The sequence below is a fragment of the Podarcis gaigeae genome (assembly GCF_964106915.1).
Source record: "Podarcis gaigeae genome assembly, chromosome: 3".
NCBI classification, from domain to species: Eukaryota; Metazoa; Chordata; class Lepidosauria; order Squamata; family Lacertidae; genus Podarcis; species Podarcis gaigeae.
Genome location: NC_139680.1, coordinates 53,277,316 through 53,295,587, shown reverse-complemented (window position 1 = coordinate 53,295,587; position 18,272 = coordinate 53,277,316). Strand labels below are relative to the sequence as shown.

Genomic DNA, 18,272 nt, shown 5'->3' with positions numbered 1-18,272 from the left:
GTTAAAAAAAAGACCTTTAAATGCCCTATAAAAAGAAATAAATTTAGCAGATTACTAAAACAAATGGGGGGAATGGTACTATTAATGCTACAAGTAATTCATAGGAGGAAAAAAGAGTATGTTACTGGAAGTTCGAAACTGGTAGAAGTCATTTTTACCTGATAAGAGGAAGTGAATAAAAAAGAAAGGGGTTGCTATTTTTCTTGCTAAAACATCATCACTCCAAAAAACCCCTTGAATAGATTACAGACCTAGATAAGAGATTTATTTTTGGAATGTGCTGTGAAAGAATATTTACTAGGATGTATTTATGCACTCAACAATAAAATAATTATTTTCAGAAAAGAAATGAAATTATTAATGTCAGCACAGATGAGATTCTTCTCAGTGGAGAATTTAATGGGGTATCAAACCCCAAAACAGATCATACAATTTCTAAATATAACAAAGGAGTTTTACCTAAAACGTTGAAATGGTAATGTTATGGAGAAACATTCACACAACCAATTATACCTTTCACTCTATTCCACATAATTTTTATTTGGAATTGCATTTTTCCCCTAGCATCTCCCCCTCTGATTAGATCTTAACATGGAAATTGGAAGTCCAAGTATATATGTGGACCAGGCGCCATTTGTTAACAGATCACAAGGAAGTAAATGTCGTTGAATGGTCAATCTTATATCACATGGGGGGGGGACCTTTACAGCAGGGGTGACTAACCTGTAGCTCTCCAACTGTTGAATTATAGCCCCCATCATCCCCGCCTGTGCTTCTGCCCACATTGCCCTGGTGTCGTGGCTGCCTCACCCCCAAATTATTCTGATAAGCTGTGATGCCAGACACACTGCCAGCTACTCCAGGGAATTTGTGTTTAACATTTGGAGGGCCACAGGTTCCCGACCCCTGATTTAGAGCCAAACACCAAATACACTTCCTAAAGCAAATCTGTACATCTCGCCCTTTCTCTCTTTATCATTATTAAAATGAACACCTCCACTGTACTTCCATAATCTTTGGATGCTGTGAAAGGGAGAGTTCTAAAGAGCAACTTCTTTTCAGAACAACTAGTCCTAAGAAGGTTTGGGACTGAAGATAATATGAGAATGCTTCTCGTTCTGTGTTTTGCTTTGTGCACAACGCATTCGTTTCAAACCCAAGGCCTTCGCAATACAGTAAGATTAGCGTTTCAAGTGCATTTTAAACTTCAACACACGGTACAGCTTCTTCTATAATGCAAGAGATTCAAGAACGCAAATGTCAAACACCTGAAGTCAATTTATTATCTGTGATGAAAGATGTCAGAGAAGGTGGCCTCTTGGAATTAAAATACTTTTGTCTTAAGTAAAAGGGGAACCAAAACATATGTGGGTGTCTCTCTGTACAAATGTTCACACAGGTTGATCAGTAAAGTCGGTACAACAATTTCCATCTAGTCGCTCTCTAGATGGGCAGGGTTATAGTCAGGATCGTCTTCTTCATCCTCCAACTCCAAATCATCCATTTCCTGGAACAAGGATTCATCTACTTCCACACTGTTTCCAGCTTTGGGGAGAGAAGAGAAATAAAACTGTCATTCTAGAGTTCAAAAGCCCAATACCAGATGGACTGCCTGCTATGCTTGCTAAGAAACTTTAGCAAAATGCTATGAAGAGTCAATGCCATCTACTGCTCTACATAGTTATATTAAACAGATTATCTAAAGCAAGCCAGATGGAGAGGTCTGGTGGGCTGCATTGTGTCTGAGGTTTGTGAACTAAAAGGCAGTTTAGATCTCCACTGTGTGCCATCAGTTGCTGTTGAACAACATGCATTTGGGGTTTGTTATATGGAGTATCCCAATTCTTCCTCTGCCTTTTAAACATTTTTAAACCCAACACAGCCTAAGCAGTGTTTGAGTGCAACAAATTATGGGGAAGGGGCCCTCAAAACAATAATCTTGAAGTTTTCCCAGCTGCCTATATTATAGGGACTTTATGTCTCCTCTGGTCAAAAATCAGCTTTGGGAAAGGGTTTTACACTGAGGGAAGGATTAAGCCTCTGCTCTCCTCACTCTCGCTTGTTTCATTCTGAGCTTCCACAAGCTGCTTTGGATTTAAAACAAAAGAAATATAGGGAAGAATAATTGGATTCTATGTAACCTGCAGTTTGTGTCTATGATTAATTAAACCGGAGCATTCAAGTGCTTTCCATTCCCAAAAGGCAAAATGGAACAACAGTGACATCTTCTGGACAGTAAAGTGGCTTTTATTTTCCACAAGTTCTTTGTTACCTTGGTCCCTTTATACTGAGGCTACAATCTCATGCAGTAAACCCCATGACCATCTCCTTCCATATGAACCTTCCCGGACCCCTTCTGAGGCCCTTCTTCGTGTGCCTCCTGCTTGAGAGGTCCGGAGGGTGGCAACACGAAAACAGGCCTTCCCTGCCGTGGCTCCCCATCTGTGGAATGCTCTCCCCAGGGAAGTTTGCCTGGCACCTTCATTATACACCTTCAGGCACCAGGCAAAAACTTTCCTTTTGAATGTTTCCTTATGTTTAACATTCCTTTTTTTAACCAGGCCTTTGGTTGATTTGACTGACATCCTATGCCCTTTGAAAATGTGGCTTTTGCGCACCGGGGGGGGGGGGGCGGATTATTGGGTTGTTGTTATTTTTATAATATATTTTGTTTTTGTTTTGTGAACCGCCCAGAGACCTCTGGGTGTAAGGCGGTATATAAGCTCAATAAAAAAATAATAATAGTAATTTGCCTACATTATTAAGGCTGCATTATATCTCTGCTTCTCTGGGGAATAAGGTGCATTCTTTTTACTTTTAATCATTACCTTTCTGTTTTGTCTTTACGCCAAGCAGCCAAGGTGATGAACCTGAGCCTCTCAGACACCCAAACTAGGCACTACCCAGGGTGAGACATGATAAGCTTCTGCCTGTCTTTGACATGCCCCCCTCCCCCGACAGGTGAAGAGCTTTGCCACCCTCCAGCTTCCATCAGTGCATTGGCCACATTTGGGGGGTGAATGAGGATGAGGAGCCAGGGAGCCATCCCTTTTTGCAGGGACACATCCTGCGCTTCACACCAGGTGCTTATAGCACAGAACTGGCAAGCAAAACATTAAAACTTTTAACCCCTTCCAAAAGTGCTAGAGGCAGCATTTAGGCCACTACCAGGGGCAGATTTTGTTCTCGGTATGAATAATTACAATTTGTAGCAATGGAAATGGGAATCGCCAGGTACCTTCTTCCAAGAACTGAATATCAGATGTGTCAAGATTATGATCTGTTTCGAACAGCTGTTTCCCTGTAAGAAATAAGAACATAATAAATTAAGAACAGGCCTGCAGGATCAGGCCCATCTAGCCTAGCATCCTCTTCCCCACAGTGGCCACCTAGATGGCTTTCGGAAGTCCATTTTGGGGCCCTCCACCCGCTCTGGCCTACAAAACCCATCAGCACCAGCCAGCACAGCTGTTAGGGAAGGGCTGGCCTAAGGCAACTGATACCTCTTACCTGTTAGTTTATTTTTGCCAGACTGTTCTTCCTCTTTCACCTTCTTTCTTTTAAATTCTAGCATCTCTAAATCAAATTTTGCTTTCCAGCTTAGAAAATTTTCAATGGTGACCGGGGTGCCATGGAAACATTGCTACGCAGAAAGGCCAAAACAAACAAACAATATTAATATACAATTCAGAAAACAAAACAATCAAGAACACACAAGCCTGCTCTAGCTGTCTGGTACTCTTGGACTGAGGGACAAATGAGAAACACTCTGTCCCTATTCATCCTCTAAAGGACTAATGGCTGCAGTACACATGTGGGGGGGGGGGTTGGGGTAGTGTGCTTGAGAGCTAACTTATTATTTTATTAATTTATAAATCACACTTCACATTGAACTTCAAGGCAATTTTTCAAACATACCCTAAAACAAACTAGAAACAGTTTAAAACCCTTGACTGTTTTAAAAACAATACCAAAAAAAAACACCTAGGGAAGAAACCTTGTCACCCAGCAGGAAAGCTTATCGGAACAAAAAATGTCTTCAGTTGTTTCATGAAACTGTCATATCTCTGCAGAGATTTTGTAGCAGAAGACTGGGGCAGCTACAATGAAATCCCAGCTCCGAGTTATTGTGGAGTGGGTTTCTGACATCATTTTAAGGACTTCAAGGAGAAACGCTTCTGCAAAATGCAGTAACCTGCTGGCTCAGCCTCTCAAGCAGGGCTTTTTTTCAGTTGGAGCTCACTGGAACTCAGTTCTGGCACCTCTCAGGTGGGCAGCATTGCCATTCGAAGAGAACAAGGGAGGCGCTTATGGTGAGTTCTAGAAAAATAGCACTGCTCTCAAGTAACCTGGTCCTGAGCTGTGATAAGCCTATACATATTGGTACCAAAACCTTGAATTTGGTCCCATAGCTTTGGGAATCATTCAGTTGAAAAGGTGGGTTACAGATCTTTAATAACAACAACAACACCACTTAGAAGAGGTTACTGGACTAAGCAAAGTGAGTTTAACAGCCCTCCTTATTTACCACAAAGTGTATCAAAGTAAAGCTACACTTAGTCAGACCGGGGAGTCCACTAAGATTTCTTGTATTCAGCAGATAAGAAAAACAATTTCAACTAAACTTTCACCTTTTCTGCTTCCTCTGCCTCTTTCTCCTTCTGTTTAGTTTCCTCTTCCCTCCTTGTTTTTATCTGATCTACTATTTCATTTAATTTCTCTTGCACAGCCGATACTAGTGTGAAGATCATTACCATGCCCAGGTTCTCGTCTGCCTGAAATACAGAAAAAATGTTTAGCAGGAAATGAAGTCACATCATGGCACAGCAAATACAAAATCTGGGGGAGGAACGTTGCCAAGCAGGCAGAAAATGGAGGAGAAATATAGATATACTGAATGCAAAATCCGCATGGAGCAACAGCTTCAAGATAAATCACTCCTATTTATTATTTGTATTTAGCAAGACTCATATTGTCTCAGACCTGCAATTCCCAACTAGTACAAAAATAGCACAAAGGCCATCTTTGCACTTTCCAATGTGTTGTGGGATAAAATATCCTATAACAGGTTACTGTTACGTTAGCCAATCTAGTTCTGATGCGACAATTAAAAAAGCAGACAAAAATAACATCAAAACCTGCAGATATGCCTTTGTAAAATTCATAAATCATTTCATGAAAGGGAAAAATAGATGGTCTATTATAACGAGAAAGAACTAATAAAATGCTACCCTGAAATGTTTCCAAAGCCACGTGCAGACCCTGGAATTCATGTGATCATACACAATATAACTTAATCAAAGTAGGATTGCACTTTAGCCTGCATTAAGTCCCACTGAGCTCAATGGGACTTGCTTCCTCATATAAAGATTGCAGCCTTAAATTATCCTTAACACTCTGCCATATTGCCAATGGTGGTGCATAACAGATTCCTTACCACCACTTCAATGCAAACTTGCTTTTTTAAGGCGTTGTGGTTCAAAGCCAGGAGTTTAATAATAATAGTAATAATAATAATACAGTGGTGCCTCGCTAGATGAAAAGAATCTATTCCGCGATTCTCTTCATCTAGCGGTTTTTTCGTCTTGCGAAGCAAGCCCATTGACGGCTTAGCGGATTAGCGCTACAGCTGTCAAGCGGCTTTCAGCGATCAGCTGTTAAGTGGCTTATCAGCGGAACAGCTGATAAGCGGCTTAGCGGCTTAGGAAAAGGGCGGAAAAAGCGGAAAAACCCCGCGGGGGGACGCAAGATTTTTTCGTCTTGCAAAGCAACCCCATAGGGAAATTCGTTTTGCGAAGCGCCTCCAAAACGGAAAACCCTTTCATCTAGCGGGTTTTCCGTCTTGCGAGGCATTCGTCTTGCGGGGCACCAGTGTAATACAATTCAGAATAGTGATAAACTAAAGTGTGTTATTACTGGTACTGTGCAAGATATTTTCAAGTGCTCTGTCAGCTAATGGAGAGGGACCAACATTAGCTGAATTGTTTGTTTTTGAAGTAGATTTATATTTATCCATTAAGTATTTTATCGACTTTACCTATCTGCAGAACCCATTATCCTTGAGCTTGAAAAAACAACCACACCCTTTATTCCCCTCTTTGTAAAGGATCTGTATGGCTAAGCATGGGGTAATAGTTGAACTTGCTGCACCTTGATGTTATTAAACATTATTAAAGAGGATGCTGTTTACCTGTTCCCGTAATAATTTCAGTATGTCTGTGATGTCACTGTCCTCAAGATTCTCTTGAGAGAGTAGTTCATAGAGGGGGATTTCATCAGGATAGCGCTCTGCATATGTGAATTTGAGGGTTGCCTGGACAGCTACAATGCAACAGAAAGCATCAGAAATCGTTGCTTCATGCTGCCAACAGCACCTACTGACATTCATTATATTAGAAGCAATTTATACAACCTAGTTATGATGAAGGCCCAACACACAAACACACCAGTGTGCAACCTGCAACCAAAGTGATGGTTGCTGTTTTAAATGCAATAAAGAGGTGTCTGAGCCCTCTAATGGGAGTGTAGCTCAGTTTTCCTTACTGCATTACAGTGGTACTTTGGTTTGCAACTGTTTTGGATTACAACCACGTCAAACCCGGAAGTACATGTCCCTTTTTTTGGATTACAACCCATTTTTTTTTTTGGAGGCCCCATTGGCAAAAGCACGTCTTGGGTTACAACCTCTTTTGGTTTACAACCGGACCTCCGGAACGGATTATGGTTGTAAACCAAGGTACCACTGTACACTCATCCTTTCCCATGGTGAAAACATAAAAATGCTTCAATGGCAACATGCAGCTGCAACAAAAGAAGCTACTACTACGCTAGTTGTTGTGTAGTGAGCCTAACAATCTATATTTTTGTTTGTTTTACTAAATCCTTCACCTTATTCTGTCATGGAACCCAATGCAACACAAATGCGGTTTCCAGGCTGTCTCCAACCTAGACCCTGACCAGACCTAGCCTTGGTCTGTTTCAGCTAAGTGCTCGCCCCTTCAGACCATACATGGCTTGGGACCAGTTTACTAACCCCATATGTGCCCACCTGACTGTGTCAATCTGCAGACCTGGTACTGTTACACTGTTATCAACGGACCACCTCCTATCAATTTAGAAACAATCAAGTCTTTTAAGCATTTTATGCCAAATGTCTTTTCTTCGTGGGAGATCTCTTTCCATATGAAAGTTCAACAGCAGTCAACTTACTTTCGTCATTTTCTCCTGCTTCAGATGTCACAGTGATAGTGAAACTTATTGGCTTTTCTGATAACACTGTTGAAGAAAGAAGTCATAAATGAAGACAATAAAGGTTTTCTCCCTTCGCCACCCAGAGGCTGGTTGGTTTTGTCTCCATCAGCCATAACACAATAGCTTCTGCTCTTTTCTTTAAATTGTTTTATATAGGAAGTTGGATTGAAATTCAAAGACCAATTAGATATCAGCTCACCAAGATCCCAGAATCAGCTGGACAGGAATAACCTCTATTAAGTCAAGAGCCGTTCCCCTTTGAGGAAGGGACATAGCTTAGGGTCCCTTCCAACGCTATAATTCTATGATTCAATGAAACCGTATTGCCCAGGTGAGCAACCTGGTCACTGAATTCCACACCAGCTGAAGTTTCCAAACCATCTTCAGATGCAGCCCCTCATATAACACGTTGCCTCTTATCTGAAATAACAGGGATAATACTACTCATCTACAGCATAGGCTTGCCGCACAAAACTTCCTGGTTTATTTAGTGCTACACAGCCAGTTTCACTGAATGTATATAATAATAATAATAACTATTTTTTTATTTATACCCCGCCCTCCCCAGCCAAGGCCGGGCTCAGAGCGGCTTACAAGCAATAATAAAAACAAGATGAATGATTACAACTTAAAAACAAAAATAAAATACAACATTAAAATAATGGAACATTAAAATATTAAAATGTAGCCTCATCGCAGGAGGAGAAGGAAAAGAAAGAAAAAAAGGGGGGGAGAGGGAGGGAATCAAATTGGCTCCAAGCCAAAGGCCAGGCGGAACAACTCTGTCTTACAGGCCCTGCGGAAAGAAATCAGATCCTGCAGGGCCCTGGTCTCATGAGGCAGAGCGTTCCACCAGGCCAGAGCCAGAGTTGAAAAGGCCCTGGCTCTGGTTGAAGCCAATCTAACTTCTAAAGGATGTGTCCCATACAAAGCTGTAGCAGTTTTCATTTGTGTCAGTGTAAAGTCAAAACAGTGCTTGCTAACCTTTTTGGCAAGTGTGACACATAAAAATGTAGGGCAAAATCCAAGCTAAGTCATACCCTGAGTACACCCATTAAAATAAATGGGGTTAAGCAATTTATGTTCGTTCATTTCAGTGGGTCCACTCCAAGTATATCTAAGCTTTCTCATCCTTTACTTATAGTAGCACAGCATGGAACAAGCAGGTGTGCAAGCCTGATTTTATGCCATGGCCCTTATGCTAGTTCAAAAGTACTACAAACACCTTTTGAAAGTTGCACATCTGTAATCCAAAGTGATCTGGTATTACAGACATACAGTGGTACCTCTGGTTATGTACTTAATTCGTTCTGGAGGTCCGTTCTTAACCTGAAACTGTTCTTAACCTGAAGCACCACTTTAGCTAATGGGGCTTGCTGCTGCTGCGCGATTTCTGTTCTCATCCTGAAGCAAAGTTCTTAACCCAAGGTACTATTTCTGGGTTAGCGGAGTCTGTAACCTGAAGTGTATGTAACCTGAGGTACCACTGCAATAACTATCTGCCACAGAGGCTTCTTACAGCACAAAAGACCAAAAACCAAGCCTAAAATCCAAGGGATGTTTTGATCCAATCCCAGAATCATGTGAAGCAAAGTTTGGAAAATGAGAGCACACATTTTGATCTCTGGAATAAAAGCAAGATCTGCCCCCAACCATTTCATAATACGGCTCCAACTGCACTCAAGGACACTTTTGATTTCAGCAGAATGTTGTTCCACACCATATTGTTATGTCTTGGCTTGTTTTAACATGGTCCGTAATTTATTTGCTAAACCATCTTGGGAGCTCTTTTATTAAGATCAAAAGGCAGGATATGATTTTTTTTCAGATTAGTAAGTCTTTTACAGTGGTGGTATTAAGAGGATTAATGAGGGCCAGGTTTTCAGGAGACTACTTGCGTGATTTGCTCTGCCTTGCTCTTCATGGGCCACCAGCATGGCAGAGGGGGCACCTCATGAGAAGCTGTGAAGACCCTAAGAAAAGCCCTGCCTGGATCAGGCCAGGGGCCCATCTGGTTTATGGGGAACCTGAGAGCCGAGAACACAGGCGCGAGAGCACCGTCCCGGACCTCCACCATCCGGAGGGAGCTGTCCCTGCTGCAAAGTGGGAAGTGCAAATCCCCACCACCCAGGATCCCGAGGCAAAAGTTTGGCAACTTCTCCAGTTAGGAACGGGGGGGGGGGGGGACGGGGACGGGGACCTTGGAAGGAGATTTCCCACTTCGAAAGCCGGAAGTTCGGAGCAGCCTGGCAATGCGGGCGATCGCCGCGCCGGGAGGCAGGAGTGCGGAAAGATCAGCTGCAGCGCATGCCGGAAACTTGGCGCCGCCGCCGCCCTGCCCTGCCCGCGCCCACCTGGCTCCGCACGCGGCGCCGCCGCTCACCTGTAAAGGAGTCCGGGTAAATGGACTCGAGCGCCTCGAGCTCGTTGCGCTGCTCCTCCGCGTAGTCCGTCATGGCCCCCCGCGGCCGGCCATGGAACCCTCCGGCCCGCAAGCGCCTCCGCCGGCAGAGCAGGGGCAGAAAGGAAGTCGGCGGGCGCAGGAGGCAGCCGAGGGAGGCACAGCTCAGGCCGCCGGGACGCACGCGCAACGCAGCGCCGCCCACTCGGCCTCTCGACTCCTCGGCCTGGCAAGGAAATCCGTGGCTCCGGCCGACGATTGGTCGTGCCTGCCGCCGAGGCGCGCAGGCCCGGTTCTTTTCCCACGGCTGCCTCTTTGCCTGGAAAGCAGGCGTGTTGCTTCGCGAGACGCTGGCTAGCCGGGAAAGAAGCGGCTGCCGGGAAAGAAGCGGGGGCTTCTCTTCCGCTTCGAAGCGCTTACAGTATTTGTTTCTGTCGGTCATGCGGAGAAGGGAATCTGGGGTCTCCACGGGTTGCAGCAGCTCCGTAAAATCCTCCAGGGATAACGGGGAATGGAGGGGAAACACAGAATAACAGCGCGGTGGCGCTTGCTCCCGAGGAAGTGCATGTAGGATTGCAGCCCGCACATTGCAATCCCACGGATCTCTGCTCAGAAAGAAGTCCGTTGAGTTTAGCAAAGACTTGCTTTCAGGTTAATGTGTGTTAGCACCGCTGCTTTAATTTCTATTCTCACCTCCAAAGCCCCATATGGCACCAGTCCTAACGCTTTCAAAAGCCAGGGAAAGGGAGTAAAGTAATTGAGGAGGCAAAGCAAAAATGAGGCAACGATAGGAGTCTCAGAATGAGGTGAGCCCCTGGACCACAGGTTCCTCACCTGTGATACAGAACAGGGCAGGTTTTTAGGCTTGTGGATGCACGTCAGATGACTGGGAATGTTGAGAAATAGGAGTCAGGAGCAGGCAGTAGGTATGTGCTGCCAGCTTAATATTGGAGGCATTCTTGACATGCATGCAAAAAAATAGCAGAAGATTGTAAATTCAGACTAGTAATTCATAACACTGTGGGGCATATTTTCCTTTCCCATCCTCTAATGTTTTTATAATGGAGGAGGAAGTAAACAGCAGGTAGAAGTACTCCATAGTAGCCAGCTGGCACTACAAAGCAAAAAGAAAGAGATGATTCAGCCGTCAGGGGACATGGTTATCCTCGATTCAACTCATTGATTTTCTGTTATTGCGAGATCCCTTAAAAGCTTAGCATTTAACAACCTAAAAATACTTCTAAAGGAAAAAAACCAGAGCCATTGCATTAATTGTTTCTTTTAAATCTAGATATATTTTCTCAAGGATACAGTTGCTGGTAATGTACATGAGAAATAAATACTGTATGTGTATATATATATATATATATATATATCCCAGACTGCATATCCTAAAACAGATATGTCAAATCCCACAATGAAGATCTGCACGCAGAAGATGACGGTTCAACTGGTAGCAACAGAGCGCAGAGACAAATAGTGAAAAGAAGTCAGCCTTTTCCAGGAAAAGTTATATTTTTAAACAACATGAAGAATTGAATTTCCCAGAATCTTTGGTAGTAGTCTGTTCATTTCCTGTTACATTGGCAGGACAAGGGGTGATCTATCTGTAGCATCTAACAAAGGCATTTTAAGATTTACTATAAAATAAAGGGTTTGTATTGAAAGGATGACTCCAACTAAAAAAAAACGTTGTAATCTTAAAATTTAATATCTTTCATGAAGCACTTTGTTTGAAACTGCATAGGTAAAAAATAAAAAAGGTAAAGGACCCCCTGGATGGTAAGTCCAGTCAAAGGCAACAATGGCTGAGGGAGCACAGACAGCTTTCCGGGTCATGTGCCCAGCATGACTAAGCTGCTTCTGGCGCAATGGAACACCGTGATGGAAGCCAGAGTGCATACGGAATAGCTGATCCCCCAAAACTTTGAACAACCATCACCCAATGGAATTGACAGAGAACCAAATTTAAAATGAAGTTCTCATTATATAGCCATTAACATTTTCAAACACTTGCCTCAGTGTTCATATTACACCAAAGAGCAGCAAATAGATGATACATTTATTATGTTTTTGCTATGAGAACTATTCAGATTTTCTTCCTTAGGCACCCAAGTGTCTTGTCTTTTGCCAATTCTGAAAGCAGATGAGTTTTCCAAGATAATTTATTACACTCCACATTTCATTCAAAAAGCCTAAGGCTGTAATTCTATGAACATTTGCTCAGGATGGGATATTCCATTAAACTCAGAACGGCCAAATTGTGATTAGAGCATATGGAAAAGGTCTGATGGAGCTATAACAAAACATTTAACAAAGGCAAAAGCGACATGAGATGCATTTGTGAAATCTCCAGCTGTGCGTAACTAATTGACTCAACTACAATTATCTTTCTTCATCCTATCATTCTTTTTGTAGTGTTCACACCCAGCCAAGATACTTTATAAATATACATTCATTTGAAGCATTTCTGTACTGTCCTTCAGCAGATCCTGTGGAATAGCTTATGAAACACATAATAAAGCACTCCAAAAAAGAGAGAGAGAGAGATAAACCTGGTGCCAGGCAGGCCTCTTTGAGGAAGGAATTCCACAGAGGGAGCGTTCTCCATTTGGTCACCACCAGCCTTGTCTCAGATAACTGGGGACCTGTAGGAGATATTCCAAAGATTAAGTTAAACCTCATCACTTTGAATTGTTCTTGGAAATGGAGCAGGTGCCAGCACAGCTGAGTTGTGTTCCCACTGACCAGCCCCAGTCAATGGTCTGGCGACTGTATTGTGAACTAGCTCTGTGAGGCTACCCTTGGACTTGGTACAGAAGCTCCAGCTGGTGCAGAATGAAGCAGCTAGACTGTTGATGGGGACAAGTGGCCAAAAGCATTTGACACCTGATGAAACATCTGTGCTGGATTCCCATATGCTGCTTCAGCATTTCAGAGTTCTTGTATTGATATACAAAGCTCTGGACAACTTGGGTCCAGGATACCTTGAAGAGGTACCCTTATGTCCCAGCCAGTAATCAGTATCTTTTGGAGGAGCCCTGTTCGTTTCCTCTCATGTTACAGAATCCCTATTTGGGCATTTGGAATTTCTAGTTCCATGCTGTGGAATTTTCCACGTACTTCCATAATAAGAGATTTGGCAGGAAGAGGAAGATTTTGGAGAACATTTGCCCTCGGTAGAACTTGTTTCTGAGATTTTAGCGTCTCTATCCCATCATACCACCGTATGCATTATTTAATTGTTTTTCTTTAAGCCTCAGTCATATTATGCTCCTCCATTGATTTTGTCTGAAGCAAGGATTGTTTGTTTTTTCTCCTTAAGTGAGCTTTGGAATGAGCAAAGCCTTTCCATGCTTTAATTTTTAACTTAGAAAACGCATTAGTGAAGAAATGGAGATCAAGATGACAGTGGAACATCAATACAGTTGAGATATAGGAAAATTGGACAGCCAATAATGAAAGTCTGTGTGGCAGTGGTGGTGCACTGCCAATTGCTAAGACCATGTGATCATCAATAAGCAGATAAATTGCATCCAGCATCAAAGAGGCCATGTATTGGGGGGGGGGGGCAAGGGAGGAGATGGAGCAGTAATGTTTTTACTTCCTCATGTATTCATGTTATTTAAGAAGTAGATCTTGCTTGGTTTCATGTTTGTTTGCTCCCAAGAAAGTATGCACAGGATTGCAGCCTTTTGTCCTTTCAGATGTAGCAACCCCTCCCCCTCTGTATTATAAACCTGCTGCTCGATCCTATTTGTATTAACTCAGAGGTAAGTTTCACTTTGTTTGAAGGATTTTGTTCCAAATAAACACATAGGAGCATAGCCTAAAACCCACTGAACTCAGTAGGAATTGATCACTGATTCAGCATACGCATCGGAAATCAATCATCTTGCATTTACTTACCGATCATTTATCTGCATGCATAAAAATTGTAATATTGGATAGAAACTGGGACATAATAATTTTTTAAAATCAAGTGCACATGCTAGCCTGTGTTGCAAAACACAGATACAAAATTGTTAGGCTGTGCGATTTTATGACATTCTACTTGGCAAATGTGCTTAGGATGACTGCGGACTACTTGTGATGCTGTAGAAGCTGTTGGCAGCTGAATGGATATAAATGAGGACCAAGGGAAAGGCCCTATTAACCAGCAAATCTTTTCTGTGAACCGCCCTGAGACCTCTGGGTATAGGGCGGTATATAAATTCAATAAATTATAATAAAATGCAGGGGGTCATGCCATTCAGCATTGCCCCAGTTTCTTCCACTTGGAGGAGGTGAACTGCTGAATAATAGAGGTAGGTGGTCATCTGGCAGCAAGATGCTATGGAGTGATAATAAGGCAAGCTCACTTGCTGAGTGGGATTGTGGCTTGAAAACTGATAACACATCTTTGCTGATGTCCATGGTTGAAAGCTGACCTAGGTCTAGTGGTGGACCTAAGAAAATCTGGTAGATGATGTTAGGTAGAAGCTGGTGGAGTCTGTACTCAGAAGCCGGAGAACACAGCAAGGCTAAAGCAGGCTGATGCTTATGGTTGGAGTTCATTTTCGGAAGCCAGACAACAGAAGCCAGTGGATATTTGTGGACTGAAGCCAGGACATGGATGTGAATGAATGGAGAGTGTGTGATGAATGGATGTGTCCACTGGTGTTCTTCACAGATGTCAGCGGGCATGTGTTTGTATGAGTGAATTCCCATTTGAATGCTTTTGAGATGAAATGAGTGAGAGGTGGATATTCATGAACAGACTATGGCTATGCCAAATAACCAGCTTTATATATTTCTGGCATATTTAGACTTCTGAATGTTCTGGTCTTGCTTGTCATGCAGTGAGATCAGCTATTATGCGTGTGATTTGCAATCTCTCTGCTTTAATGGATCAGTTCCTGATCTGAGTCAGGTTGTTCTCTGAAGCATGCTTGATTTCTTGCCAGATTTCTCTTGGAAGATTTGAATCACATAAGAGGAGGAGCAGAAGAAGAAATGTGGCACCCAGAGCTCTTTTACTTTCAGAGAGTAGTAAAGGGTTGTTGTTGTTTTAATAGCCAGGATAAAGAAAGGAATCCAGTAATGGAAAAAGAAAATGCTTTTTGAAGAAGAAAGGATATAAACAGGGAATCGCATACTCTCTACTACTGCCCAGGAAAAATGTCACGGCCAGCAAACAGAAGACCAGAGAACCCCAAAATAGTAAGTCTTATTTGGACAGGTAAATGCTACCAAATATAAAACTTTCCTCTTTAAATTAATGTGCTGCTCTGTTTAATAAGAACATGTTTTGCAAGCTAGGACATATAGCTAAGAATTTCAACATGTTTAGGGATATAGATTGCATTTTCATCTTTTGTTTTGAAATGAGAACCCAGGAGGGAGCATTTTAGTTGTAAAGATTCAGAAAAGGGCAGCCAGAACCATCAAAGAACTGGAACAGCTCCCCTGGGAGGAGAGGTTACACTGTTCGACCCTTGCTAGTTTGCTTTAGGGGGAAAGCAAGTAAAGGCTTTTTCTCCCTCATTCATGATACTAGAATCCAGATTATTCAATGAAGGTAAATGGTGGGATATTCAGGACAAGTGGAAATACTTATTTGCACAGTGTATAAAGATTTGCTGTCACAAGATTGGTGTTAGCCTCTTTTAATGTCGAGTCATGGAGTTCTTATCATTGTGTAAGGTGTTGGTGGTATATCTGTGACTGAACAGTTTAACATTCTCGTGGTTGAATTATTTAAGTTTTTCTGTTCATAAGATGATTATATTTATTATTTCTTCTAAAACAAAGATGCTTTAAAAAGAAGGCACTACTTCACTCCATTCATGGCTGTCGGTGATGGCCACCAACTTGGATGGCTTGAAAAGAGGATTAGATAAATTTGTGGGGGTAGGTCTATCTGTGGCTACTGGAAATGTTTCTTTCCTTTTTTTGTGGGCTTCCTATAGGCATTGGATGGGCCGCTATAGGAAACAGAATGATGTTTGGCCTGACCCTTGTTCTTATTTGGGGCCCGAGAGCAATTTTCAGTGCTTGTTGTAGTTATTGTGATGATTTCCAACAAGATCACATTTTTTGGAAGACCCGTGAAACCTTTGGCACCTTCTGCACTGTGCATTTGAAACAGTATCTTGCCACTTTAAGCAGCCATAGCCTTCCCCCAAAGAATCCTGAGCATTGTAGTTTGTTAAGGGTGCTGAGAGTTCTTAGGCGACCCCCTTATTCCCTGAGCTACAATTCTCAGAACAGTTTCAACAGCCAATCCCTCTCCCCAGATAACTCTGGGAAATCTAACTTTTTCCATAAGGTGTTGTCTGGTGCTGCTGGTACACCACATCTTTAAGAAATGGAGGAAGGGATGTTACCTTTCACTCCACATATCAGCAGTATCACATAAGCACCCCACCATTCCTCTAAAGTAGTGGGGGTTTTTTTTAAATATATATTTTATTAAGATTTTTAAACATAAATGCAAAAATAAAGAACAGTGTAACATATATCATAACATACTTTCTTAACTTCTTTGGACTCCCTCACATCTCCCGCTCCCACTTGCATCATTGTCAATTCTTGCCCGCAATTTATCATCTTGTTTAGAATCTTGTGTCCCATTCATTTAAATATAGTCTATTAATTCTTCAATAGGTTTATAATTTTTCCTCAACTTACTTATCATCTTAATTCCATCTAGTTTAGTGGTGCACAATTATTTATGATCTAGCATCCTTTCTTAACATTCAACCAAATTGCAATTTTTTAAAAATAAATCTTAAATTTCTTCCAGTCTTCTTCAACCCTCTCCTCTCCCAGGATTCTGCCAGTCATCTCCCAGGATTCTGCCAGTCATCTCGGCCAGTTCCATGTAGTCCATCAGTTGCATCTGCCACTCTTCCAGTGTGGGTAGATCTTGAGTTTTCCAGTTCTTAGCGATGAGTATCCTTGCTGCCGTTGTTGCATACATAAAAAATGTTCGATCCTTCTTTAACACCTTCTGGCCGACAATACCCAGAAGGAAGGCCTCTGGTTTCTTGGTGAAGGTATACTTAAATACCTTTTTCAGCTCATTATATATCATTTCCCAGAAGGCCTTCACCCTAGGGCAAGTCCACCAGAGGTGAAAGAATGTTCCTTCATTTTCTTTACATTTCCAACATTTATTATCAGACAAATGGTATATCTTGGCAAGTTTAACTGGGGTCATGTACCATCTATATATCATTTTCATTACATTTTCCTTCAGAGCATTACATGCAGTGAAGTTCAACCCAGTGGTCCACAACCTTTCCCAGTCCTCAAACATAATGTTGTGCCCAATGTCCTGTGCCCACTTTATCATAGCCGATTTAACCATTTCATCTTGTGTGTTCCATTTTAACAGCAAGTTATACATTCTTGAAAGTACCTTAGTCTTAGGTTCTAACAGTTCTGTTTCCAACTTCGATTTCTCCACCTGGAACCCTAACTTTTTATCATTTTTAAAGACTTCTTTAATCTGAGCGTAGTGTAACCAGTCTCGCACTTTATCCTTCATTTTCTCCAAACTCTGCAATTTCCAATTGTCTCCATCTTTTTCTAGTATTTCCCAATATTTTGGCCATTTGGCCTCCATATTGGGTCTTTTTCGGGCCTTAGCTTCCAGAGGTGAAAGCCACCTTGGAGTTTTGTTTTCCAATAAGTCTTTGTATTTTGTCCAGACATTAAACACTGCTTTCCTGACAATATGGTTCTTAAAGGCCTTATTGATCTTAACCTTGTCATACCATAAGTATGCATGCCAGCCAAAAGCATTGTTAAAACCTTCCAGGTCCAGTACGTCAGTGTCTTCGAGAAGTAGCCAGTCTTTTAGCCAGCAGAAAGCTGTGGCTTCATAGTAGTGGTTTTCAGGCCTTTTGGGTTGAGAAACCCTGTAATATATCATCCTACTGAACTCTTAATCCCTCTCCTTGAGCAACCTACATACCTACAAAGCCAGGGGAGGGGGAAATTGGTGCAACAACATGCAATAATTTATTTAGCCATTACAAAGGTGCAAGAGAGGAAAGTGAAGTCCCTGAGGGTGGGACAGAATTGTACAGAATTTTACAGCAGGGTTGGCCCACCCGTGAGGAAGGTAGGATACTGCCTCAGGGGACAGGACTCACAGGGGCAGCAGATCCTAATGTAGAACTTTATCTCTCCCCCCCCCCCCCGCCCTTGTTCCTAACTTAGATCTTCACTCATCTCTTCTTCCCTGGTGGGGGGCAGGGTGCAATTGTGTGGTTTGCCTCAGGCGCTAAAATGTATTGGGCCAGTCCTGCTCCTGGGGAATATATTTGGAAATTAAGGATTCAACTTCAGTTGGTTAATTCATGGCTAAGTAGGAATTTGAACTCAAACCTTACAGACACAATCCGTTCTCTCTCTCTCTCTCTCTCTCTCTCTCTCTCTCTCTGTGTGTGTGTGTGTGTGTGTGTCATTAGAGTATTGCAGCCAGACAGAAATAGAAAATCAAGTTAAACATTCTGCCTTTCTACTTTTTTCCCCATGCTGGCACCTGTTTGTAAGCTCCTTAAAAGTTTATAATTCACTGAACTAATGGTCAGGGGTCCCTTTACCTTTAACATAAATTGATTTCTTA

The 18,272-nt window shown here is 42.3% G+C and overlaps 2 protein-coding genes across 4 annotated transcripts in view; one reads left to right on the top strand and one right to left on the bottom strand.

Annotated features, from left to right (window-relative positions):
• Positions 1-1,260: 1,260 nt before the first annotated feature.
• Positions 1,261-9,876, bottom strand: RWDD1 (RWD domain containing 1). Its single transcript, XM_083731431.1, has 7 exons — positions 9,635-9,876; positions 7,210-7,275; positions 6,191-6,321; positions 4,632-4,775; positions 3,511-3,643; positions 3,239-3,301; positions 1,261-1,545 (listed from the first exon to the last, which is right to left on the bottom strand). Exons 1-7 carry the CDS (start codon positions 9,705-9,707, stop codon positions 1,433-1,435), a joined length of 723 nt encoding a protein of 240 aa, XP_083587557.1. The 5' UTR covers positions 9,708-9,876; the 3' UTR covers positions 1,261-1,432.
• A 505-nt stretch (positions 9,877-10,381) lies between these two features.
• TRAPPC3L (trafficking protein particle complex subunit 3L) overlaps positions 10,382-18,272 on the top strand; it is a 29,737-nt gene continuing 21,846 nt past the window's right edge. The window contains exon 1 of one of the 3 annotated variants that reach the window (XM_083731528.1): positions 10,382-11,208. Coding sequence is in view for 2 of the 3 variants with exons in the window: in XM_083731526.1 (XP_083587652.1) it covers positions 14,813-14,854 (42 nt within the window). In the remaining variant the exon portion in view is untranslated. Of the gene's footprint in view, positions 11,209-14,506; positions 14,855-18,272 lie in introns of those variants that run through there. The other 2 variants (XM_083731526.1, XM_083731527.1) reach the window with 2 other exon arrangements.